Source organism: Ceratotherium simum, chromosome 24, assembly GCF_057802395.1.
Source record: "Ceratotherium simum simum isolate JZ-2026a chromosome 24, ASM5780239v1, whole genome shotgun sequence".
Classification (NCBI taxonomy): Eukaryota; Metazoa; Chordata; class Mammalia; order Perissodactyla; family Rhinocerotidae; genus Ceratotherium; species Ceratotherium simum.
Genome location: NC_141923.1, coordinates 7060600 through 7085642, shown reverse-complemented (window position 1 = coordinate 7085642; position 25043 = coordinate 7060600). Strand labels below are relative to the sequence as shown.

General features: G+C 49.8%; 1 protein-coding gene across 1 annotated transcript in view; it reads right to left on the bottom strand.

Moving 5' to 3' along the window:
- Positions 1-1339: 1339 nt before the first annotated feature.
- Positions 1340-25043, bottom strand: part of BCL11B (BCL11 transcription factor B) — a 97937-nt gene continuing 74233 nt past the window's right edge. The window contains 2 exon segments of the mRNA XM_087447963.1: positions 1340-6925; positions 6927-8220. Coding sequence (XP_087304089.1) covers positions 6169-6925; positions 6927-8220 — 2051 coding nt within the window. The 3' untranslated portion in view covers positions 1340-6168.

Sequence of the window (25043 nt, the reverse complement as noted above, 5' to 3'; positions counted from 1 at the left end):
GAAGAAGAAAATTCCTCCCTGGGAATTCTTATTCCTTAAGCCCCTGGAAAGCAGGGCAGGTCTTCTCCTGAATGGCTACTAACTCCATTTTTGGTATTGAAATTCAAATCCCACTTCTTTTCCTCCAGTGGTTAGACATGACCTTGGCAGAATGGTGACTGTTTGGGGTGAAGACAGAACACAGAGGAACATACTACCCTTGCTTCTCCTATCATCTCTGTGGGCAGACCCCACAAAGCATCTTAGTAGGCATGGCTTGGTGTTGTCATTTTTGCAGTCTCCTTGCGAAGATTCTTGGGCTGCCTAGCCTGGTACCTGGTTCATGGTTGGTGTCTGATGAGTTTGCAGAAAGTGACTTGAGTGGAATGTTCTTTGTGCCTTTAAGAGCAGGAAACATAAGAAGAGTGGTCAAGAACCCAGTGGGTCTTTGATCGCTTTTCATTCATGGGTGGGCTCTGACTCTCACTCACAAGGAGGAAACCAAAGGTTCCTGTGTGTCTGAGTGGCTGAAACCCAACAGAACACTACCTTCTTCCATCTCCTTCCAAGGCTTCCAAGGAAGCCTTGTCAGCTGCTCTGGGCCCAACACTGTGAAAAGCCAAGTTAAAGGCTATTTCCTTCTGAAAGACCTTGCTTCCTTCTCTGGATCTGTGAGATTACCCCAGAGAACATTTCCTCAAATCTGTAGACATCTAGCACATGGGAAGGGAAGGTGGTCCTCCTGCATGATTTTGTTAACACTCATGATGGTCAGAGAGGCTATCTAGTCCAACGACCTCACTTCATGCATGGGAAATCCAACTGGACCTGGCCAAGGGCACGGAGCCCTTCAGAGGCTTGCAGTAGGGCCTCTGTCTCACTCATTTCTGATACCTCAATGCTTCACCCAATGGCTCTCACTGGGTATTCAGGAAATGTTAGCTGAATTAAACTAGACCCGAGACTTGCCTTTCCCAAACAAGTACTTTTTCTTCTATACGACTTATTCTCAGACTTGACTGTATATAAGAATCACTTGGATCACTTTGAAATACTGATGCCCAGATCCTACCTCCAAAGATTGTGAAAGAACTGGTCTGGGGTAGGGCCTGGGATTTTTAAAAGCTCCCAAGTGGTTCCAATGTGCAAACAGCACTGAGAACCCCTGTTCTAAATCACACTGCTTCACAGGGGTAAATGAAGAGAACTACTAGTCTTTCATTATTTTTCCTGTCTTCTCAGATATGGGCGCAAGGGTTTGGGTCAGATGGAAAATGGAGAAAGACCTTCAATTCACCCTTGGAAATAAGCTGTCCATCCCCCAAGCTTAAAAGACACAGAAAAGGACAAGGTTTGGAGATCAAGTTAAATGTCCAATTTATTTTTATAACTTGAAACCAGAACAAACTTGGTTTTGAACAAGCGTACAAATGAAATGGCAGACACATGCTGAACTCAACATTGTGACATTAAGGGAAAAAAGAGGCCCAAAATCTTGTACAGAGAATAAAAGGAACAATAAATATTTTACTAAGCCATATTGAAATGACCTCCTGTCATCTCAACATTTTATCCACAATAAAAAAAAAAGTGCCCGTTTTTGAAACGGATCACAAATACCAAGCAATAATAAATAGTTCCAAACTTGTAGTAAAAGACAGAACCTCCAAGTAAACAACAAAAGCTCATACAATAAGTAATAGAAAAGGTAATAAAAATATTTCTCCTTGCCAGTACAAATGCAAACAACTTAAATCAATGTAACTTTGCTTTGCAGGGCTAAGATACAAAGAGCACCAAAATCTCGGATTTGCCTGTGTTCAACAGAACCTTCGACTGACTGTCACTTAGGACCAGGATGAAAGGCTGACTTCCTTTTCACATTTTGCTTAGAGTAATTCAGCCTCCTCCTCTCCCCATGAAAGACCCTCTAATGGCAAGTGGCAGGTTCCAATTTGGGGCAACTTTGAACAAAGTTGTGGCAGTGTGGAAACCGGCCTGAGGTCGGCGGGGTCACCCATGCGCGGGAGCCTCTCTCACTGGGTCATCTGCTTCAGTGTTGGCTTTTTAAACATGAAAGAGAAGCAAAATTCTCTTTTCTCTGCAGTCGGCAGAGACACAATCTTTGTGCTTTAGGATGGCTTAGTCCTGGCATTCTGGTGACTTTGCGGAAGCTGGTGAGAGCTGGCTCGCTGTTGTAACTACAGGAGGACCACCTTGGAGGCTCTCAAGTACCTTAACAGGGCAGCCCTGGGTCTTCAGATCAAGCAGGTAGACAACTGACATCTCAGCTTAATCTCCCACTCCCTCCCTCTTTCTTTTCACTTTGCAAAGACAAGTGGCAAGGAGGAAAGAGCGTGTTCAACAGAAAAGCTCCCAGAATCAAGATTCCTGCATTTGGTCAAGAATTGCCCAAAAGGATGCTTGGTTATACTTTCATAACCTGAAATAATGGTTTCTTATAGTTCCTGAAATAAAAAATGGCTTCCTGATATAGGTATTTTTTAAAAATGTATTATTCCCTCATCCAAAAAACCACCACTTTATTATCTTAAAGCTACTTGGCTTTACAAAAAAAAAAAAAAAAAAAAGGAAGAGGAGCGGAGGGACAGAGAGGGAGAAAGAAATAAAAATGAAAACAAATAAAGGATGGACAGAAGCTGGAGGACAGAGGGGAAATGCAGAGGAAGGAGAGAGAAAGAGATATGGAAAGGCACCGAATTCATCCCAGGCCCTAGGCATTCGGAAACTGACGGAATGTAGGTTTTGGAGAGAAAGGCAGCAAAGCAGGTAAGAAAGACAAGAGGCCAACACTCTCCATGGAATGAAAGGTCGTGGTTGTGATGGGGACTCCTTCCTGACATCCGATTTTCGCCGGTCTCAGTAGAAGATCGCGTCACCTGTGCCTAGCTGACAGGCCAGCTCCTTTTATGACATTTTTTGTTTGTTTAATGTTTTCTCAAGGACTAAAGAAAGCTCGGTTTGCATTTCTCTCTGCTCTTAAGGGCAGGAGAGGTGGCGACAGTAGAGGAGGAAGATGCTCTCTCCCTCTCTCTCCTCCACACCTGACATCTTACAGATGGCCTCTTAGAGAAAGGGAGGACTCTGAAATGTTACCGACATCGTTACAAAAACTAATTCTTCCACTCAACACGAATAAAAGAATTTCCCATCTGGTCTGTTGTGGCCATACCAGGGAGCCTTGATGCAAGGTTCGGGGCGTTCGGAACGAAGCCCTCCTCCAACGGTCCTTTGTAGAGGCCAATTCCGACAAAAATATATACAACTAAAATGATTTGTGAACCAAAGCATTTAACTACTTCCTTTTGTTTCTTTTCCCCAAAGGTTGTCAAACAACCTTTTTTTTCTCCTGTACAATAGGACTTAACATACAAATTTTTTTTTTGCAATATTTTATCCTGCCAAATTAAAAAAATATATTATGGCAGCCTGTTTGTTTTTGTTTTTTTTTTCTTTTTATTTCCAAATTCACTAACAAAAAGGTACATTAAATCCCTTTAAAAGGACAAGCTTACAGTTAAAAAATTACAAGCTTCAGTAAAAATACAGCAAGTGCCTACATCATATTAACCAACCAATATATCCATTCCAGAGGGAGGTGGGAAGAGAAAAATAAGTACAGGTCAGAAATGTGATTTTTTTTTTCTGCAAAGCAATAACAATATTAAGCACTTTTTTTCTACATACTTTTTCTACATGGTGTAGCAATCCCCTTTTAATCCCCAAATACAAGTTTCTATACATTTTTTTTTGAAATAAAAATTCAACACCCAAGGCAGAAAAAAATTTACTAAAACTCCGACTTTACAGTTACTGTGACAAGAACAAATTTATAGACCCACCATTTAAATTTTACTGCAACATTTTCAAGGAAAAGAAAAGGGTTTTTTTTTTTCTTGTTTTGTAAAATGCCCAGGCATTCTTGATTATTACAAATACTGGTCCACTTTTACAGTAATCAAGAAATTTTAATATATATAATATATACTAAAACCCCATCACCAAAAGAAAACAATATACACGCAGCCACTGTGGCATTTTTTTATAACCTATTAAGCAAACTTTGAAAAAAAATGATCGCTCCAACACACATACACACAATTTTTTTTACCCTTGTATGTATCCAATACTGTAAACGTATTTTTAAGACAGAGTGCACTAAATTTAACTTTAGAAAAAATTAGCCGTTGTTCCTGAATCGTTTCTGTTTTGTTTTTCATTCAACGATATCAACTTGTAACTTGTGTCACTTGAGTTTTAATTCAGCAGTAAATCACCTCCACTCCATATCTAAGCAGCGTTGTCCCACAAACAAAAGGGGCTGAGGATAATTCAGCTAATGGATGTCCAAGGTTGTGCTGGGTTTATTTCTTCATTTAATTGGGTCTTATGGCATTTCCATGTCCTCTATCTTCAACCAGAATTTTTTAAAATTTATTTAAAGTAAGTGTGGCTTTGTTTGTTTCTAAAGACTGTACTTTTCTTGTTTTACTTTTTAAAAAAGTCTTTTCATGTCAAAAAAAAAAAGTTTTGCATTTGTCTCAAGAGACTCAAATAGGAAGATCAGTTTTCAAGGCACTCAGATCAAATTGAATGGCAGTAGAAAAACTGTCCAATAAATTATTATTTTATTTTGTTCTTTATAGTGCCAGTATTGTGAATGCCACGCTTAGCAACACTGACACTCAATCTCAGCCGTCCCTTACAGTTTAACCCACTTCTGGGCCAAAGAGAAGAATATGCTGCAATTTCTTGTTTAGAAGCCATTTAATTTAAATGCAAACAAAAGCTTTAAAGTGCGGGTCAACAGAATTCAAAAGTCTAATCTTAACAGTCCAATGTTTAGTACCTTCCAACCTAATGGGATAGAAAAAAAATTGGGAAGTAGCGCTGGGCACCTTCGGATGGAACTCTTTCCCTGCTTTTACAGTAAAAGGGAACAGAAATTTGCAAGATTTTTCCCCCCGTCCGTACAATGTCATCAGTGTGCATTAAAGGAGAGAACAATAACTTCTCTCCCTTCTCCATCAGGGCACTTGTCTGCTTGAGACATGATCAATTATCACTGGTAGCAACATGTGACCAGGGATTTTTGTGGTGGGGGCAACAAAGAGAGAGAGAGAAGCCGTCAAGCCAGAAGAAGCCCAAAGAACACCGCTGGTTTCTTCCTTTCTGTGTCACTGCAGGCCACCACCATCTACCCAAAAAAAGTACCCTCAGCCCATTTTATTTAGCCTAATCTACAGCAAATGCCAAACAAAGATGGCATTGCAGGGCACACCAACATTCCAAGGAAAGGACAGTTTCTGCTGGTAATGTACAATTTTAGAATGCTCTTGGGCCATGTCCCAGGGCAGCTCTCAAAGGCTCCTAGTTCTCTGGCAGTGCTGAGTTTTCAGGGAGCCTCTCCCCCACCACTCCAAGTTTCCCTTATATAATGTAAAGGTTGAAGTTAACACAGAAAAGGCCTCTGTTACTCAGGACATGTCAGTGCTACATCTCCATTCCAATTCTGAAACAAAGTGCTACAACTTTAAAGATTGTTATCCGCTGTACACACCCCCCCCCCAAGAAAAAAACCACGCATGCCACTTTTTATCTCAGGACCAAAAAAAAAAAAAAGGAATAAAAAAGTAAACAACTTTAAAAGTCATTTAAGTGTTGGCTTCTTCACAAGAAATTACACATGCTTAGCTTAAATTTCAAAAAAGCAGTGCCCTCCCCCCCAAATTATAATTTAAAAGATATGCTTCCCCTCTACATTGCTCAGGAGTCATTGCTCAGGCTGCTACTGGGTTTAAAAAAAAAAACACAACTGAAGAAGGGATGGATACCCAACAAAATCTTTTAAAGGAATTTAAACAGAAAGAATAATAATAAAAAGTACCTGCACATGCCAAAAAAAAAAAAAAAAATACAAAACCCAATAAATACAGAAATTATTGCACAGTTAAAAGGCTCCACAATTTTGACTGCCTTAATCAACCCTCGGGTTTCCATAGGACTTCGCAGACACAGGTTAGGTTGGAGCGCTGCCTCCCCTGGGCCCCGGGGACCCGCGGGGTGCTAAGTGGCGGTGACACGGAGGCAAGTGTCAGGTCAGCATTCTCTCGGTTGGCAACGGTTCCACTGTACAGGTGCGGGGTGCCCGGGCCCGCGCGCGCGCGCTTAGCTCCTCTCGGCCTGCTCGATTTTGACGTCGTTAGTCAGCAAGTGCTCGCCGTGCCACTTTTTCATGTGTTTCTCCAGGGTGCTGTAGACGCTGAAGGGCATCTGGCAGATGTCGCAGCGGTACACCTCCTTGCCGATCTGCCCGTGCGTCTTCATGTGGCGCGTGAGCTTGCTGCTCTGCGCGCACGCGTAGTTGCACAGCTCGCACTTGTAAGGCCGCTCGCCGGTGTGGCTCCGCCGGTGCACCGTGAGGTTGCTGCAGTTCTTGAACACCTTGCCGCAGTACTCGCACGTGTCGCTGCGGCGGCCCTCCTTGGAGCTCGGCCGCCCGGGGCCCGGGCCGCCCAGGTGCGGCGTGCTGCCGCCGCTGGCCGTGCCGCTGCGGCCCGACAGGCCGCCGTCCAGCAGGTCCCCAGGCGGCGTGGAGAAGCGAAGGCTGCCGTTCTCGGACGAGTGCTCGGACGACGTGGCGAAGGGCGACTGGCGCGCGTCCGTGAAGCCCAGGAAGGGGTCCTTCATGAAGTGCCGCGACGCCGCGTAGCCCACGAGCCACTGCGAGTACACGTTCTCGGACGGGATGAGCGCGGCGGGCGGCAGCTCCAGGTCCTTCTCCACCTTGATGCGCTTGGCCGCGCTGTTGAGCCCGGGGCTGGGCAGCGGCGCCGGCTTGCGCGGGAAGAGGCCCGGGAAGGGGTCGGCGCCCGGCGCGAAGCCCCCGCCGCGCCCGTTGACCGCGCCGCCCGGGCCCGCGTCCCGCAGCGCCAGCGTCGTCGTCGTCGCCAGCGTCGCCGCCGCCCGCCGCGCGCTTCAGGAAGGCGCCGCGCTTCTGCTTGTCGGCCAGCAGCTCGCCGTACTGCGGCAGCGCGCCCAGGCCCACGTTCTCCATCACCTTGCCCAGCACCAGCGCCTTCTCGTCGGCCAGCGCCTTGGCCGCGCCGCCCACGCCGCCGCCCGCGCCCGGGACCCCGGGCACCCCGCCGCCGCCGTTCTCGCGGTTGCGGCTGAGCTCCGAGTCCATGCTGAAGCTCGACTCGGGCCGGCTCTCGTTCTCCAGCAGCAGCTCCTCCTCCTCCTCCTCCTCTTCCTCGTCCTCCTCCTCGGGCTCGTGGCCCAGCGACGGGTCACTCTCGTGGTGGCGGAAGTCGCCGTCGGCCGCCTTGAGGCCCTCGCCGGCCAGCTCGCTGGTGCCGGGCTCCGGGGAGCTGGCGGCCGAGAGGCCGTCGTCGGAGCGGCCGGCCAGCGAGCCGGCCTTGTGCATGTGCGTCTTCATGTGGCGCTTGAGCTTGCTGGCCTGCGAGCACGCGTGGTCGCACAGCTGGCACTTGTAGGGCTTCTCGCCCGTGTGGCTGCGCCGGTGCACGATGAGATTGCTCTGGAACTTGAAGGTCTTGCCGCAGAACTCGCACGACTTGCTCTTGGCGGGCGGCTGCGGCGGCGGCGTGCCGCCGGGGGGCATGGGCGGCAGCGGCGGCGTGCTCAGGAACGGGGACTTGGGGCTGGGCTGGAAGGGGTTCAGGAGCCGGTGCATAGGGTTCCCGCGGCCCGGCGACACGGGCGGCGGCGTGGAGCTGTTGCCCGCCAGCTCGCGGAGCCGCCGCGAGAAGTCCATGGCGGGCGAGTCGATGGCCATGGGGTTCAGGCGCATGACTCGGTCAAAGGCACTGGGGTGCTGGGCGACGAGCCCCATCTCCTCGGCACTGAGGCGGTGCGGGTCCAGGTGGTGGCGCGGCGGCGGGCTGAAGAGGGGCGGCGTGCCGGGCAGGCGGCCCTCGCCGAAGCCCGGGTGGTCCCGCAGGATGGGGCCCGTCATGCGCAGCAGGTTGAAGGGGTTGCTGTCGCCAAGGAAATTCATGAGCGGGGACTGGGCCACGGCCTCGGGCCCGAGCGGCGGCGGGATGGTGAGCCGCGGCGTGAGCGAGCTGCTGGCCGGCCCGGGCTCCAGGTAGATGCGGAAGCCGTGCGTGTTCTGCGCGTGCTGCAGCAGGAACCACGCGCTGTTGAAGGGCTGCTTGCATGTTGTGCAAATGTAGCTGGAAGGCTCATCTTTACCTGGGGAGACACACGGACAGAAAGGCAGAGAGAGCGTGAGAAGCGGACGGGGCGCACGCACCACGGGGCCACTGACCTGGAGGCGCGCGGGGCGGGAGCGCGTCCCGGGATCTGCGGTTCTGAAAGGCGGCTGCGCGCCCACTTCCGAGCAGGCCCACGCCCGCGACGTGGCGGACCCTCCGGCCGTGACTCCACCTGGCTGGAGGGCTGAAGAAGCCAGCTCTGTGGGCAGGCGGCCCCGGCAAAGCCCACATCAGCCACACGCCCTCAGCAAGTTACTCCAATTCTGTAGCCCGTGGGTTGTGCCCCTAAAATAGGTGTTCTTACCCCTGAGATCTCGGAGGCCAAATGCAATGGCGTCTGTGAGAATGCCTGACCCCAATAATAGGATAGCTGGGATACCCACAACCCTGTGAACCAGGGTTTGTCAACCAAGGCACCATTGACATTTAGACCCAGATAATTCTTTGGGGGGGGGGGGCGCCTGCATCACAAGATGTTCAGCAGCATCCCTGGCCTCTACCCACTAGAAGCCAGGACTACTCCCTCTCCCAGTCCTGAGGACCAAAAATCTCTCCAGGCATTGCCAAATGTCCCCTGGGGTGGGGGCAAAACCGCCCCTCCCCCTCCCCCTTGAGAGCCACTAATTAGGCAATATTTGATCCAAGGAAGTTCTAAAAAACACGAGTCAAACTGAATCACCTCACAAATATTTTTTTAAGAGAAATGGCTGATACCTCTGCATCACTTGGGCTTTGAGCTATAGGAAATTCTAGGGTTTCACACACCAGTGCCTGTGCAGAAAGCACTGTCAAATTTACACAGGGATATGTAGGAGCAGAAGGAATTTAGCATGTTACCAAGGTCACTACAGTGTGACGGCTGCTCCCCCTCAAGCCCCCCATGGCCTCACACACACACCCCTAACCACAGTGTGGAATATGGGGAGACCCCCCCAGGAGGGGAGGGGGCCACTGGCCTACACGAAGCCCTTTGCCAGAGTACTAACTGAATGAAAGAATGTCATATCCGACAGGGCGGTGAGCATGAATGGCGGCAAGTGTGGATTTGTTACAAAGAGGCTCTGGTGACATCAGAAACAAATCTTAGTGGACACCGGTGGCACTGAGCCAGAATGTCACAGTCTCTGTCACTGGGGCAGTCACAAAATGGAGGCTGAACGTTTCATCTAGAACCTGTCTTGGGGCGCCCTCCTCCACCTGCAGGTGAAGCTCGCTGATCTTCCAGTCTGAGCCTCTCCCAATGCTTTACATAAACGCGACAGGTGCGGGCAGGCCCTGCCTTCCACCATCGGATTCGCGCACTGGCCAGGGAAGGAAAAGGGAAGAAGACATCACAGCCTCGATCTTGAAAAACCCCTTTCGTTTTTTCACACTTTCGCGTACCTGGAAGATTTCGTTGCTGATAAAGTACGGTCGCCGCAGACTCCTTGGTGAAGGCAAACGTGCAGATGCATTTCATACCCAGTCTCAGTATGGCGATGTGAGAGTACAGTGGAGTGCGAGTGGGGAAGACAGTCCCCCATCCCAGCCTCTCCCCAAAAGACTTAAGGACTCCTGAAATCCCGTGCAGGGATTTATTTTGTTTTCCACCCACGAATTATGTTTCAGGGGCTTCACTCTTAGCAGTAAATACCAAATATCCTCAATTCCGTACAGGTTAGACTCCACAGTTTCCGAGGGGCCAGGACCTCCCGGAGCCATGCGAGGTGTGTGATGTCACAGAAAGGGGCCGTGCCGTCCAGGGAGCAGGGTGGAGAGTCTCCCAGAACCAAGTGGGCCAGAACACCCACCACCAGAAACCATGACATGCTTTACAAGTTTGGTGTTCTAGGGGGATCGTTTCACTCTGGTCTCCTGTTTTGTCTGCGTGTTTGGTGGTGAGGAGACCAGAGGGTAGGGGAAAGGACAGAAAGAAGAAAAGAATGTTGAAGTTCAGCCTCGCCTTGCTTTTAAAAACCGATCGAGGAGAACTTCTGAGGTGATTTCTCTCTCTGGGGGGTCTGGGTAATTTCTTTCTCCCAGGATGTCTGGGTGATGTGGCTGTCCACACTGGAGCCCCCAAGGGGAATTTTCTCCGCCTGGAAAATAGTAGGGATGCCTTCCTGAGGCCCTGGGCGGCCAAGTTTCTCACGTGGGAGCCCTAAGGCCACACCAACACCCCTGCCTTCCCTCCCTGCACCCCACAGCTGGCATAGAAAGCGCCGGCTTCTTTGGTGGCACCATCTCCTTTCCTAGCTTATTAGTTAAGGTACATGGGAAACAGAACTCCACCTCAGACAGCCTCACAGGAGAGCTGGCCAGAAGCCATAGTTAGAGTCCTCCTCAAACCCTTTCCTGGAGCAAGCCAGAATAAATAAGTAATAAAGAAGAAGAAGATAAATAAAAATCCTTTTCTGACACAAGCTAATAACACAAATGAAGTGCCACCTCCCACAAGGTCATATATCTTCCAATTAAGAGTGTTTCTGTACCCTTCACCTCAGCTTCAGCCACTCTAATTAATCAATTTATGGCCCACAGCTTCTCTGGTTCTTGTTTTTAAGTCAGACCATCGGACCACCTCCCTTCCCCCAACCTCTTTTTTTCATCATCTTCATTTCCTTGGGTATCTCCAGAGCACTTCCTGTTTCTTGTTCTGACGGCCGTATATTTTCTAGAAAGTTCTACCGCCAGTGAGGAACGCGGCTATCAGAAGAAAATGCAAGAACTCCTAGGCAGGCCAGGAATGAAGACTGCTCTGCAGCCGACATGGCCGATTAAAACATTTTTTTTTAATTCAAAATCACCGCAGCTGGGAAGCATGTAGGTACATGTTCTAAAGTGCTCAGATGTTTCCACTTCTTGTTTAAAAAAAAAAAGGAAAAAAAGACACTTCTAAGACTCTGACATGGAGCAGCCAGGGAGGAAGTTACCTGTCTGTAATTCACCATCAGGTAGGGAAAGGCTATGTGAATCCATTAAATCGGATTTCAGGGCCACCCGTCAGGCCAGGGTAAGCTCTTTCTTTTTGGTTCCCACACTTCCCTCCATGTGATGGCAAGATTCACTGCAACGGCCTTCCCGGGATCTGACAGCTTCCGATTTTTAAAAAATCTCCCAGCCCCCAAAGGCCCTCCCTAGACAACTCTTTTTCCACTCTCCCCTCCCCTGCCTTTCTTTTTTTAATAAAATGTTCATTTTCATATTACCACTTCATGGTTATCTCTTGCCTAAAAGTAGCCTTGAGCACTGGGGCTGCTCACTTTCAAGAACTGAACAACGTCAGAAAGTCTTTGGAGAGCCACTCGGAACATTTTTCTATTCAAAAACGATAAATATTTTAAACGCGTGGCACACGCAGCCAGGGAGGGCTCCATTTTTAAGCGCAGTGGAAGACCCTCGGTGAGCAGGCTGCTTCTGACTCAGGGCTGGCTCTCTCCCCTTCTTGGGACCAGAGGTTTCCTCGCTGTCACCGTCTCCTGGAGCTCAGAGCAATCTGCCCAGAGGTGAGCTGGAGGCTCCGGGAGGGGACAACTTTGCCAGTGGCCCAGACCAGATCCACTTCCCACCACGCTGCTACTGCGGCTGCTGAGGTTCTGACGGAGAGGTTGATGCCTAGATTATTTTGAAGCCACTTACCCAGCGACATCAAACCTGGCCTGCAGACCTAGAAACGTCAGCTGCGTTTCAATTGCTAAGTCAGGCTTTCAACTCAGAACCCAGGGCCCATGTCTTTCCTTGCTTGCTTGCTTCCTCCTTCAGACATTTTTAGTATCAGTTGGCAAAAACCCACACTCGATCTTCTTTGCTCTACTAGCACTAAAGGGAGCCCTTTATGTTTTTCTCAAATGCAAAACCCTCCCTGTGATCTCCGGGTGGCGGGGCAGGTTCATCCCTCTGCCTTGACCTTCCCAGCAGAGTGAAGTCAATCAAGTCACTTAACCCTTCTGAGCCTCGATTTCCTCATCAGTAGAATGGGAATAATATTCCTGCCTCCCAGGAGGGCTGGGGGGACCCCATGAGATCTCATGTACATGGACACACTCGATAAAACCACATATCACCATGCAGACATTACCAATGGGCTCTGTACGTTTCGTTTTTTATTATTCATCCCTGTACCTGGCCATGGATGTTCCAAGGATGGCTTTCTGTGTAACTCTAGCAGTAATAAAACCCTGGAGGAATTTTAATGCTGTCTGCCTAATGCATTAGAGGTTCCAGGGAAGTAGAAACTTGCAAACGTTGAGAAAACATCATTTTTTATTGTGACACTTGGGAACCAACATGCAACGGACTCCTGCAATGAAATGTTGCTCTCCTTCTGCTATTAGGTGTTGTTTTGGTTTTTTTTTTAATGAGCATTTAAATAATTGTTCCTCCTTATTATGCCAAGTTACTCTAATAATACCAATAAAGGTTATCAGGGATGTTTAATAAAAAAATATACCTTTAATTGAGTTATTATTCAATGAAAAGGCCATAATCAAGAGCGCTAGTTGAACAGGTCTCCTCCTAAGGCTGAGCGATACCAAATGGAAGGGCATTCCTGCCTGCAGGAGATTTAGCGGTTCACTGCTGCTCAGGAGGGAGCATCAAGGAGACCCCACCTCCCAGCTCAAGCAGGGCCTGGCGTGATATCCTCCCCGGGCTGTTCTCCAAAAGCTAGAGGCCAAAATCAGAGTCCTGACACTCGGACACCGAAGTAAGAGCCAGGTCTTGGCTTCACATGGCGTTCTACAGTTTGCAAAGCACTTTACAGTTGGTTTGCCATTTTCACACGCGGTAGGGCGTTTCATCGTTACTCACATGGCCTCTGAGGGAGGCCAGGCAAGGACAGCATCCTTGCTGGCGAGGGATGAAAATGAAGTTCAGAGAAGGAAAGTCCCACAGCCACAAGGGGAAGGCGACCCCCCAGGCTCCAACCAGCCGCCTCCCCGGCACACAGCACCACCTGAGGGATTGATCCTTCTCGTTACCCTTGTCAGGGCCTGTTTTGCAATGAAAACAGCCAAGAAAGAGGTTCTCCTACCACACAGTATATGTCCTCCCAGTGAAGGGCCTGGTCCCTGCAGGGGAGACGTTTCACGAAGCGAGTGAGCCCACTGAGGACAACATGCCACTCAGCGCCTGGTGATGGGGTCAAAAGATGCCAGGCAGCCTGATCCAGGGGCAGGAAGCTGGATCCCAGGTCCCCTGGGGCAGGCCCCTTCCCCTGTCTGGACTTCAGGGTGCCCAGAGCCCAAGGAGAGGGCTGAATTCACTGGCCAACCACCCAATCCCTTCCAGAATCTCTGACCACTAGTGATGCTGTTCCAAAACGATGATAATTATTGCGACTATCCCTTAGATGTGCAGACCCCTTACTAGTTTAAAAACTGTCTCCCCTTTCATGATCTCAGAAAGAAAGCGTCAACTGGTGACCTCAGGGGTCTTTGTAAGTTTCGTGTTTGTATTATTTCTGAGCTTGGTCATCTAGGAAATCTATAACCCTCCTTGCTTGTTCTATCAAACCTCAGCCTCTCCGAGAGAGGAGGTGGAGCTAGGAAATAATAATAACAGCAGCAACAACAAGCCATTATTAAATCCTTACAGGAGCCGGACCACAGCTAAGTAGAACTGACCTCACATGAGGCTCCCAACAACCCCCAGGTAAGAACTGTCATCAGCACCGTTTTACAGATGAGGAAACTGAGGATTGGAAGAGATGAGGCAGTCCGCCTGAGGCCACACAGCCAGCTGTGCTCTTGAGTGTGATACTGACCGATAGAAGCCTGGTCAAAAGAGAAAAGTGTGCAGACCTGGGGCCCCCAAGCCAAGGGGCCCAGGGGAGGGGATGGCGTAGCCCATGTGCTAACTAAAACGTGGAGATGTGTTGCTTTTGGCTAGAATTGCAATAACTCGGTGAAATCATGCTGATTATCTCATGAGAAAGGAATAGATGCACTTTGTTGGGTGTTGGTGCTGATGGGGAAAGCAGTGGTCCTGCTACTGCTCACAAAGGGTCTCCCTGATGAGGAAGTGCTGAGGCAGCCTCATCTAACAGAGCTCAGGCCCCTCCACCAGTGTCTGTGGCAGATAATCCCAGTCCATCCCTGCACTCTCCCCCAGGCCTCAGAATCCTCTTTAACCCCGCGCTCCAGGCAGGCATCACCACACAGTGTACCTCTGCTGCTTTGCCATCCCTGGATGCAGGGCACTTAAGCCCAGTAAATGGGGGACCAGGATAGACAGGGCTGAATAAACTAGGTAGCAGTTTACATGCTGCTGAGAGCAATGACCACACCTGCCCTTCACTCATTTACTGAACAAGAAGGAGCTGGGCATCCTTTTTCCACTAGGTACTCTACTGGCAGTCAGGGAAACAGCTTGCTTTTCAGGGGGAGAAGGGAACACCTAACAACCCTCTCAATTATTTAATGAAAAGTATCAGTGCTGCCAGGGAGAAGTTCAGGGCACTGGGAAAGAGAAGCCAAGGGCTTGGCTGAATTTTGGGGTTGAGAAGCTGCATGATGCCCGCCTCTCACCTACATCACCCCATTTAGCCTCAAGATAACTCTGTGCACCGTGACCATTTACAGGAGCAATAAAGGAGGCTCAGAGAACTTAAGTTGCTCAAGCCCACATTATTGGCCTTGGGTTATTTATCTAAAGTTCATCATCTGGGCTGGATTCCAACCTCCCTGAGGACAGGAACCAAGCTGGTCGCGTCCACTGTTGTGACTCCGGCCGCCAGCACAGCGACTAACACACCTGTGCTTCAGAACTGTCAGTGGCCTGGGTTAATGCTGTGTTCTGTCTGTCTGCTTCCCCATGGTCGGTGTCGCTGAGGTCATCACCACCAGGACAAGGGTGTCTGTCCAGGTCTGGGTGAACCCGTCTGGCTCCACAATCTGCCCTCCAGGCTGGGCCGTCTCTAGAGCCGGGCTCAGCCCAGCAACAAATGGCCCCACTTCCCAGGCACGCCAGGCAGAGGCCCCACCCAGCACACCCACGCCTGTCCACCAGCTGCATTCCAACCGCCGGGGCATGCTGGGATCCAGGTGACTCCGAACAGAACTGAGACACTACGCCACTGCCGCCGCCCACCTCTAAGCCGCTGTCTGCAGAGGGGCTAAGTAGGCCAGCAATTTTCCAAAATCACAGAGCTGACAGCCCCTGCTACTCTGGCGGAAGCACCAGGCACTCAGCCTTCAGGATCTGGCGGACTCGTCGCCCGCCTGTGCACTGGCCACCCACCCTCCTGGTCCTCTCCTTGGGGCCGTGCATTTTCACACCTCCATGCCCTTGCACGGGCAATTCCTGACACCTGCCATACCTGTCTTTCCTCCTCTACCTGCAAAACATCTTTTTAGACCCAGCCCAAGTATAACCCCCTCCGTCCTCCCCCAGAATTTTGGGAATGCTGCTTGATACTGCTCACCATACGCATCGTCATTATTTGCCCTTGACTTTGGTGTGTTCAATGTGCATACAACCTGCACGTGCCAATGCTGGACTTGTGCTTTCACGTAGATGCTCACGGCGACTTTGGAAAGTGGGTTTTAATTCAGGTTTTATAATAAAAAGGAAACTAAGTCTCATCACAGTCAAGTGAGGGGCACAAGGTCACACAGCTCGTGGGTCACAGAGCCCGATTCACACTCCGGCTGAGCCCATGGCCTGTGCTGTGTCTGGACACAGACCTGGCTGCCCCCTCCACAGGGACTGCAAACTCTGCCATAACTGGCCCTGAGGAAGGGCCCGAACCAGCCACGTCAAATCCTTCCCCCTGCCCCCATGAGCACCAGCGAGTGGGCCGGCGACAGCAAACTGCAGCCTTTGTGCAGGAAATGCCACGTGCACCTCGGCCAAGAATAAAGGGGCCTTACACAGTGAGAAAACCTCACTCAGCCTCAAAGTGTTTGGGGACAGTCCAATCGCCCCAACAGCGTCCGAGCAGCAGAGGTAAACTTTTGTGCTAGGTGTGCACAAACGTGCCGGTGAATCTTGCTTCCAGCAAAAGAGGCATTCCTAGGAAGTTACTGAACCCAAGGAAATCTCATCCTGTCCCAAATGCTCTGGGGACATGCATTTCTCATTCATTCATTCATTCCTTCACTCATCCATCCAGTCACCATGTACCAGGTGCGGCCACAGTAGGGACCAGTCAGAGAGACTGGCCATGACCCCTCCCCTCCAGGGGACCACAGGTGGGAGTCAGGGAGTGGGGGTGGGTTAAGCTGTGGACACAAAGGATTCTAAAGCAGAGTAGAACCTGCTGAGTGACTTTGGAGCTCCTAGGAGGAGTTAGGCAGGAAACACGGCATGGAGGTGAGTTTGAGCTGGACACGGGGAGAACCAGACGTGCCCAGATCAAGGAGGGAAAGGCATGCAGGATGGGGGGCATGGCATGAGCACACTCAGGGGGCCGGGATGCCTGGGCTGCACAAAAGAGAAAGTTGTTCTGTTTGCTGCAGAATGAGGCAAGTGAGGGGAAATGGGAGATGCACTGGAGAGGCAAATATCTACAGATAATTCCACAAGAGGTGTTTCCATGTGATGCAGGCCCCTGCGCGTTCTGCAGGGTTTCCCGTGCACCGCTGTTCTCACTCACCCACACTCACCACCCAAACCCTGGGCTAAATATTGGACATTAAGAAAATGCCCTGAGGGCCGGCCCCGTGGCTTGGTGGTTAAGTGCCTGCGCTCCGCTGCCGGCGGCCCGGGTTCGGATCCCGGGTGCGCACCGAGGCACCACTCCTCCAGCCATGCTGAGGCCGCGTCCCACATACAGCAACTAGAAGGATGTGCAGCTATGACAGACAACTATGTACTGGGGCTTTGGGGAAAAATAAATAAATAAAATCTTAAAAAAAAAAAAAAAGAAAATGCCCTGAGCTCAGGTGTTCTTATTCCTCTCCTAAGGAAGCCAAGAAGCACAACGGGACAACACCCAAGGTCACGCTACATCTGGCAGCCCAGAAACTGTACTGCTGTAGCAAAAGGTGAAATGACCTTCTAACACCATTTATTCTTGTGCCCCTTCCTCCCTTCCTCTCTTTACTCCACAAATGCACAAAGCATCTGCTCCATGCCAGGCCCTGTGCACGGAGGACACAGAAATGAACTCAGGGAGCCTGCAGTCTAGTGCAAGAGGCTAATGATTCCACAAACATCTAGTAAGGGCTCAGGCCACTAGGTCACTAATGAAGGGTGTGACACGCAGCTTAGGACCCAGAGGAGGGAGACACCGACAGCCTGGGAGGATCAGGAAGACTTCTCTGAGGAGGAGACCCTGGAGCTGAGTTCATAAGGCAGAATGAGTCTGTCATGCAGAAAAAAGGTGTGCCTGGCAGAGGAAACTACATGCTCAAAGGCATGGAGGTGGGACCCTCAATTCACAGAGGGGAGGACCTGGAGATGCAACTGAAAAGGAGGTTTGGGATCAGTCTGAGGAGGCTCTGAAAACACGCAAAGAAACTTAGCTGGATATAGATCAAATTCCATTGCTGTAAATTCCATCACAGTGAAAACTTTCATATGAAAAAAACAATGAAGATTTTTAAGCCCATACTCAAGGCCTTACTTGAGTCATGAACTGTTCAGTATAACAAAATCTCAATACAACAAAAGGATGTAGGTGAACCCCTTGGAGAGTTTTGTTTCAGACCAGATCCACCCTTCCCAAACTATGAAATCATAAGCTATAAAGAAAGAAAACCATGGAGGTGACTTAAAATCCAGTCTGAGGATCACTACCTTAACAAGTAAGCTTCTAAATCACCCTCTCCAGCAGGAGTTCTATTGTTACATCAAGCCTCTCATCCGAACTCCCTAGGCCTGTGAAGGCACCTTCGGGAACAGGGCCGTCCAGGTTCTTAGTGGAACGGGGAAGTATTAAAACTGAACTACACCTGCAGGCACCATACACCCCAGACTTCCCGAAACAGTCTCGATTTCAACTGCTCAATTCTGTGGTCAGACCAGGTGTGCAGTTCAGGCTCAGGAAACAGCCACCCAGCCCTGCAACAAAGCGACATCGCTGACCGCGGGGGCATTTTGGGGCAGGGTGAGAACAGTGGTGTTGGCTAGTAAGATAGAAGAGACGGAGGCAGGACACGCGGAGTGACTTTATACGTGGCAACCCACTTAGGGCATTCTCGAAAAACTACAGCACATTCCTCAAGATCATCTTTCTAGAGTTTCCCTCCTTTGCATAAGGCACTCAAATCCGCTGGAAATAACGTCTTCCCCAAAACAAATAATGCATCGTCAGGCTCCTTTGAAATCTGCTTTCTGTAGACTTCTCTGAAAAGGGCCCACACTTTTTCAGTGGGTTTTGGTGGGCTGATAAAGGAACTATTGGGGGGGGGTTGTTCCCCTCACCCCATTCCCCCAAATGTGAGGTTTTCTGAAAGGATTCTACAACTCTGGGGACAGGAATTTAGCAAAGTACAGGAAGGAGAAGCACAGAGCAAACCATCCTTATCACTTAATGGAAAAATAAGCAGTGAATTAAGAAATAGGCAAGAAAAGCAAAAAGTGGGCTGCCGGCGTGTGCCAGAGGTGGTGCGCGCACACGTGTGTGCACACCTCACGCGTGTCTCTCACACGTGTTCTGGCCGAGCCCCCTCCCAAGCACACGAGAGAGCAGGCCTTCCTCCTCACGCCACACAGGAAGTCTCCCTTCTCCATAATTCCACTTCCTTCACGAGGCCTGCCTCCAGCCTTCCTTTCCTTAAATCCACAAAAATCTGCCACATTCCACCCCAAAAGTATGGCAGGGGCAGTAAATCTGGTTTTAATGGAGTGTACGTTTAGCTCTGAGGAGATAATTGACATTATGGAGAGCCCGAACGCCGAGTTATATAGGTTAGCTAATGCAGAGGGGACTCATTACCGACACACTGCAAACAAGTAGTAATATATGTATATTGTTCTGAGTGCCGTTATAGCAAAAGTGTTCCGGTCTGTGGGGATTGATAAAACACAAGAAAACAGCAGACATGCACTTGTAAATTTGTCTCATTTGTCTCTGAAGTTAAAGGTTATTCCCTTGTTCTGAATTTGTAATAAAAACATGCTAGCCCAAGGTTTGTGGAGTATGTTTGAATATTTAAATTGTGTATAATGATAGGCAATTATAGGGTAAAAATTGGACCTCGTGAATGGGGGAGCGCTGTCTGGATCACCAAGTGTTTTCCCACTGACGACTCATTTATCTTTAATGCAGTGCGCAAGCCGTCCCTCCAGCCCCCAAAGGGCTGCTGGGATCATTACCTGGTCCCACGCTACTAACCAGTAACCAACCGAGCTTGGGTTTGCCTGGGTCCGTGGGTTCTTTTCCTTTTCCTTTTCTTTTTTTAGTTTTGTTTTCTTAAATATGCGTAGTACATCTCTCCAAGCAAGGGCTGAGACTGAAGCCGTGGCCCCTCAAGGGCAACCCACCACACACCCTCCTTCCCCAGCTGGTCAGTGCTTCTCTGCAGTGGGGAGACGAGGCCAGGCACAGGAAGGGGTCTGCGAGCAGAGTGTGAATTTCCTCTGCTCCTCAATGCAGCGCCCTTCTCCCCAACGCCCTCCCTCAGGAGAGCAGGGAGGCTGGCAGGGAGCCCCAGCTGTGCTGCGCCCGTGGTGGCACCACAGCTCCCCCGCTGGAGCCGAGATGCCCGGCTGGCCCCATCCAGGTTAACCAACTGCAGTGTTAGAGTAACTCCAGCCAGCTTGTCACCAAGCACAAAAGTCATCAGCGAGTGAATGTTCTTTTCTGCACCACAATTAAGACGAATCAATACGACGTGCCACAAATGGTATTTTACTCTCAATAAGAACTCGAGCTGAGTTTATTCAGAATATTTTAGCGCTTCCCCGGGGGATTTTGGGCCGACGCAGATGGCAAATAAAGTACTCAGCCTAAGGCTACAGCACATTATGGTAATTCTAATGTCAGATGTACTTTAATATACAGCTCTATTTAATCACCCCATTATTTCACATTTCCATATGAAAAACCTGCGGCACTTCTGCAGCGCTCTGCCTCTGCCACGGTGCCAGCTTCCTCCGACCCGCCGGCAGCCGGGGAGATGGTCATCCTCTCCAGGCACGGCTAATGGTGCCCAAGCATCCGGGTACCCCGTTGCACGGCCAAGCTGCCCAGTATGATCGGAAAACCAGAGGCTTCAGAGATGTACAAACGCCATGGAAGTTATGGGAAAGAGAAACCTAGCGCCCCCACCCCACACACAGGTTCACGTGAAAATGCAGGGGAGTGTGTGTGTGTGCGCACACACACACACAAACCAGGTAGGGGGAGAGAATTACACCCTTGCTCACAAGACGGCCCCTCTCCAAACACCAGCAGCCCCAGCGTGGTGGCTGGGTGGCCCGGTGGCTAGATCCGGCCATGGCACTGGGCCAGGCGAAACGTGGCTCCTGCCCATGGGCCCACAGAGGCTGTGCCAGCTGGTTCTCATGGCCCTGCCCACCCACTCCATGAGGGCAGAGGAAAGCAGCAGCGACGCCAAGGGGCAGGAGGAAATATGCGGGGGCCGTGGAGGCTGTGCTGGTGACAAAGGAGGTGGCAACAGCACGAGGTGAAGTGGGGTGCTGTGGTGGGGGGAGCTGCAGCCCACGCTGACTATACGACCTGGAGCCAGGAGGCCCCCAGGACAGTGCTGTGGGGTTTGCACCGGAGAACCTGAAGCGGAGAAGCCCAGGCCCGGGGGAGGTGGAGTCCTGTGAACTCCAAATGGCTCCAGCACCTCAAGGCTGGCTTGGCGCGCCAGCTGGCAGAGAGAAGCCAGCGGAAGCACAGGTTTTGGCTGAGCCCAGGAAATCACTCTCACGCTGTCACACACGTACTTGGCCTCATGGTGATCCAAGGCGGCCCAGCACAAAACCCACTGGCCACGCCATTCTAGATTTCTCAGAGATGGGTTTGCAGATGGACGAAGTGACACCCAGCACCTGAAGCTATTGGGTGCCCCAGTAATGAGTCAACATTTAAAGCCACAGAATACGATTCTCGTAAACGGTTACAGAGTATGTGATCAAAATGAGGGGCTTGCCTGTGAGCAGGCTGGGTCCAACACCTAACACAGTAAAACACTTCTACTGGAAGGAGGGAGGTGAAGAGACATAGAGAGGGAGGAAAGGAGAAAAGAAGGAAGGAAGGGCAATAAAATTGAGAAAGTTGTAGCATACCTTGCCAAAAACACTGGCAAATTCCTCAAACCTGTCCATTCACCGTTAAGATTATCAGTTACCTAATTCTAGCAGAGTTGTCTTATAAGCTCAGCATGGGAAATTTTTTAGAGAAAAACTGCTTGATTATCGAAGATACAGCCTCTGGCCTGCCTGGTCATTCCAACTCCTGCAGGTGTGACTATGACAGACAGCTCACTATCCCACATCAGCCACACACCAGGGTCACCCCTCAAACTAGGACCCTCCTGCGACTTCTTTTTAAAACACACTTTGGGGGTAAAATTCAACAGTGGGAATTCAACCTCAATTTCCAAGGCCTTTGATTCCATGCTATTATTATTGGTTATTTGTTTATTTTTTTTTATTTTTTGTTTATTGCAGTAACATTGGTTTATAACATTGTAAAAATTTCAGGTGTACATCATTATACTTCTATTTCTGCATAGATTACATCATGTTCACCACCCAAATACTAATTACAACCCATCACCACACACGTACCGAATTATCCCTTTCACCCTCCTCCCTCCCCCCTTCCCCTCTGGTAACCACCAATCCAATCTCTGTCTCTATGTGTTTGTTTATTGTTGTTATTATCTACTACTTAATGAAGGAAATCATACGGTATTTGACCTTCTCCCTCTGACTTATTTCACTTTGCATTATACCCTCAATGTCCATCCATGTTGTCACAAATGGCTGGATTTCATCGTTTTTATTGGTTATTTGTAAACCTAAAAATAGATACTCATATTCTCCAGGTTTTCTTCTAGTTGGAGGTTTAGGAAAAAAAAAACAGGCTAGACCAGTGGTTCTCCACTGGGGACTGTTTTGCCTTCCTCTGGGACTTCTGGCCATGTCTGGAGACATTTTTGATTGCCATGACAGAGGGTGTGGGGGTGCTTATGGCATCTAGTGGGTGGAGTGGAGGAGGGATGATGCTCAACATTCTGCAGCAAAAAATGGTCCAGCCCCAAACGTCCCCGGTGCGGAGGTGGCTCAGTCCTGGGCCAGACCCTTCAGTTTAAGGACTGGCTTTCCTGCAGGCACTGTGGCTAAACCTAACAAAACAGACTGTCTGCAGGAGAAAAGTGGGGAATAGAGGCGAAGGCTGAGAGTGAGGAGGGGAGGAGACTGAGGGTGGAGAGAAACTCCGAGAGAGAGGAGGAGGAGGGGCCGACAGCATTTACTTCTGGCAATAACCAAACTTGTGGAATCCCACTCAATTTCATCATTCTAGAAACCATCTGAATTCCAGAGCTGCCTGGAGCTGCGGATCGGGGGCTCCTGGGGAGCTCTGCGCCTCGTAAAGGGGAATGCCAGCCTGAACAGGCGGAGGGAACTGGTGCATTCAATGCGTCAGCACCCCTTCCCCCCAGCCCGCCACCAAAAACCGTTCCTTGCAACGACAGACGCCTCCCTCCAGAACCGGGCTCGGCCACCAGTGCAGGGACGGCAGAGGCTGCCCTAGATTCAGCTGCTCAGACGTGAGCCTTGCAACAGCGGCTGCAGGACATGAAAACCCAAATATACTTCCTGAAGTCAGAGAGATAAAAATACAATTTCTGCTGCGTCCGCCACTCTTTCGCGCGGCCACGATACTCATGCGAGGGGGGGCGGGGGGAGCGGGGAGGATGACCATGCAAGCTTACGTACATCTTATTTTTTTAAAACACGATCTGGAGAGATTACATAAAAAGTACAATTAAGGACCGCTCCAAATCCCAAGGCCTTCGAGAACGTGCTGCCTCTGGAATATTTTTAGAACAATCACTGGAGTGATTCTTCTTAGTTGTAGAAACACTCCAAATCAGAAAGTCAATTTTTCCTCTCTTTGCAGGAGCGAGCTGGCTCCACTGGACGGAATGCGCGTGTTTTGCTTGGCGGCTGTTCACAGCGCCGTCTCGGCAGGGTTTCCTTGGAGCGCGCACGGCGAACCTGGCGCCCGCACACAGTAGCACTCTCATTATAAGCGCCCCAGCCACGCTTCCCTAATAACAGCCTGGGAACTGCAACCCAGCCCTTTAAATGGGGAACAGAGCTCGGCTTTCGGGGCAGCTCTCGCCACAAGAGGGATTGTAAACCAGAGCTGGTACTTTCAATAAAGCGGTTAAAAGGCGGAAAATAAAACAATGCCAGCACGTTCTGGGGACAGCGTGCCACCTTTCACTTCGCCCCCGGCCACACACACACACACACACACACACAGAGGCCTACACCTGGCTGGCTCCTCCTTCCCTCCTGCTGCCTCCATAGGTATCAGGTTGTCTCTGAACCGGCTAAAGTTTGGATGGGAAGGGACACGGCGACTTCAGAACCACACTGGGGCTGGCTCCTTGGGCCTGACAGATCCGATTCTCCTCTTCCTAGCCTTGGCTGAACACGAATGAGTGAACCCGACTCTGAGCTCCTCTTCCCTTCTCCACAAATGGGGTTAATACGTGTATTGAGGGTCTAGAGCATGTAGGTAAAGAACCTTGCATCTGGTCAGTGCTCAGTAGAGAATGCTATTTATTGGTAAGAATGCGAATGAGTGAGTGAATGAATGAGTGAATGAATAAATGAGTGAGTGAACGAATGAGTGAATGAATAAACGAGTGAGTGAATGAATGACAGCAGGAAGGGGCTAGGAGGGAAGAGGAGACAGACCACTCACAAGCCTACCCCTCTCCTCACTGATCAGTAGCCGTGGTCCTGCCCTCCCCATCAGGGGAGTTGTCACTCAAAAAAGGGACTTCCAGGTACCATTTCCGCCCCTCCCCAGCGTCAAGAGATGTAGTTATTTTGGCCTCTTAGAACTGGCTCATCACCACTGTCTCTGCTTCACACGTTCCTCTTTCTTTCTCTCTGTGTTGTTTACAAAGGTTTCATTATGTTTTCAAGTAATCAGAAAGGCCCCACTAATACACAATTAACATGTGATTATAAAAAAAAATTAAAATAGCTTCCAGAAGAAGGAAATGTAATTAAGTAGAGAATGCTTTTCAGTAAGTGCTTGCTTTAACCCGTTGTCAGAACACGGTCTACGCTCGTCCACAGTGCCTGGAACAGATGCCAAGGGCAGGATGTTAACAGCAAGTCAGAAAAGGACGTTATTTTCTGGGGGAATAATAACCATCAACTTGGCACAACAAGCCAGAGAACTCCGATTCCGGCTGCAGAGGGGTGACCTCCCCCAATTCTCTTACCACTCCGTTCTGTAAAAATGCTTCTCTTCTAAAAAATAAAATAAGTGACTAAACTCAAACCTAACATAATAAGTGTAACTGAGTGAAGAAGGATTGCCCAATGCCCACATCTCCAAACTCCACTGTTAACAGAAGTTCTAGACCAGACCATGGGGAGACCATGTCACCACTTTGTAATCAAGTCTGGGATCATCTTGTTTCAAATCATTTTGGCCAAATTTCAGAAGGGATCTGTCTTTAAAAACCTCAAATGTAAAATGGCTTTTTAACCTCATGTTCAAGAACCAAGCTGACTTATGGAAGGATTTTGTTATTTGCCCCCTCTTCCTGCAGCACCCCAAATCAACTCCTCATGCCAATGAGATCTAGCCATTTTATGGGCCCAAATGCTTGTCAACATGAATGAGGGCACCATAGTTTTTGATGGTTTCTGCCAATCAATATG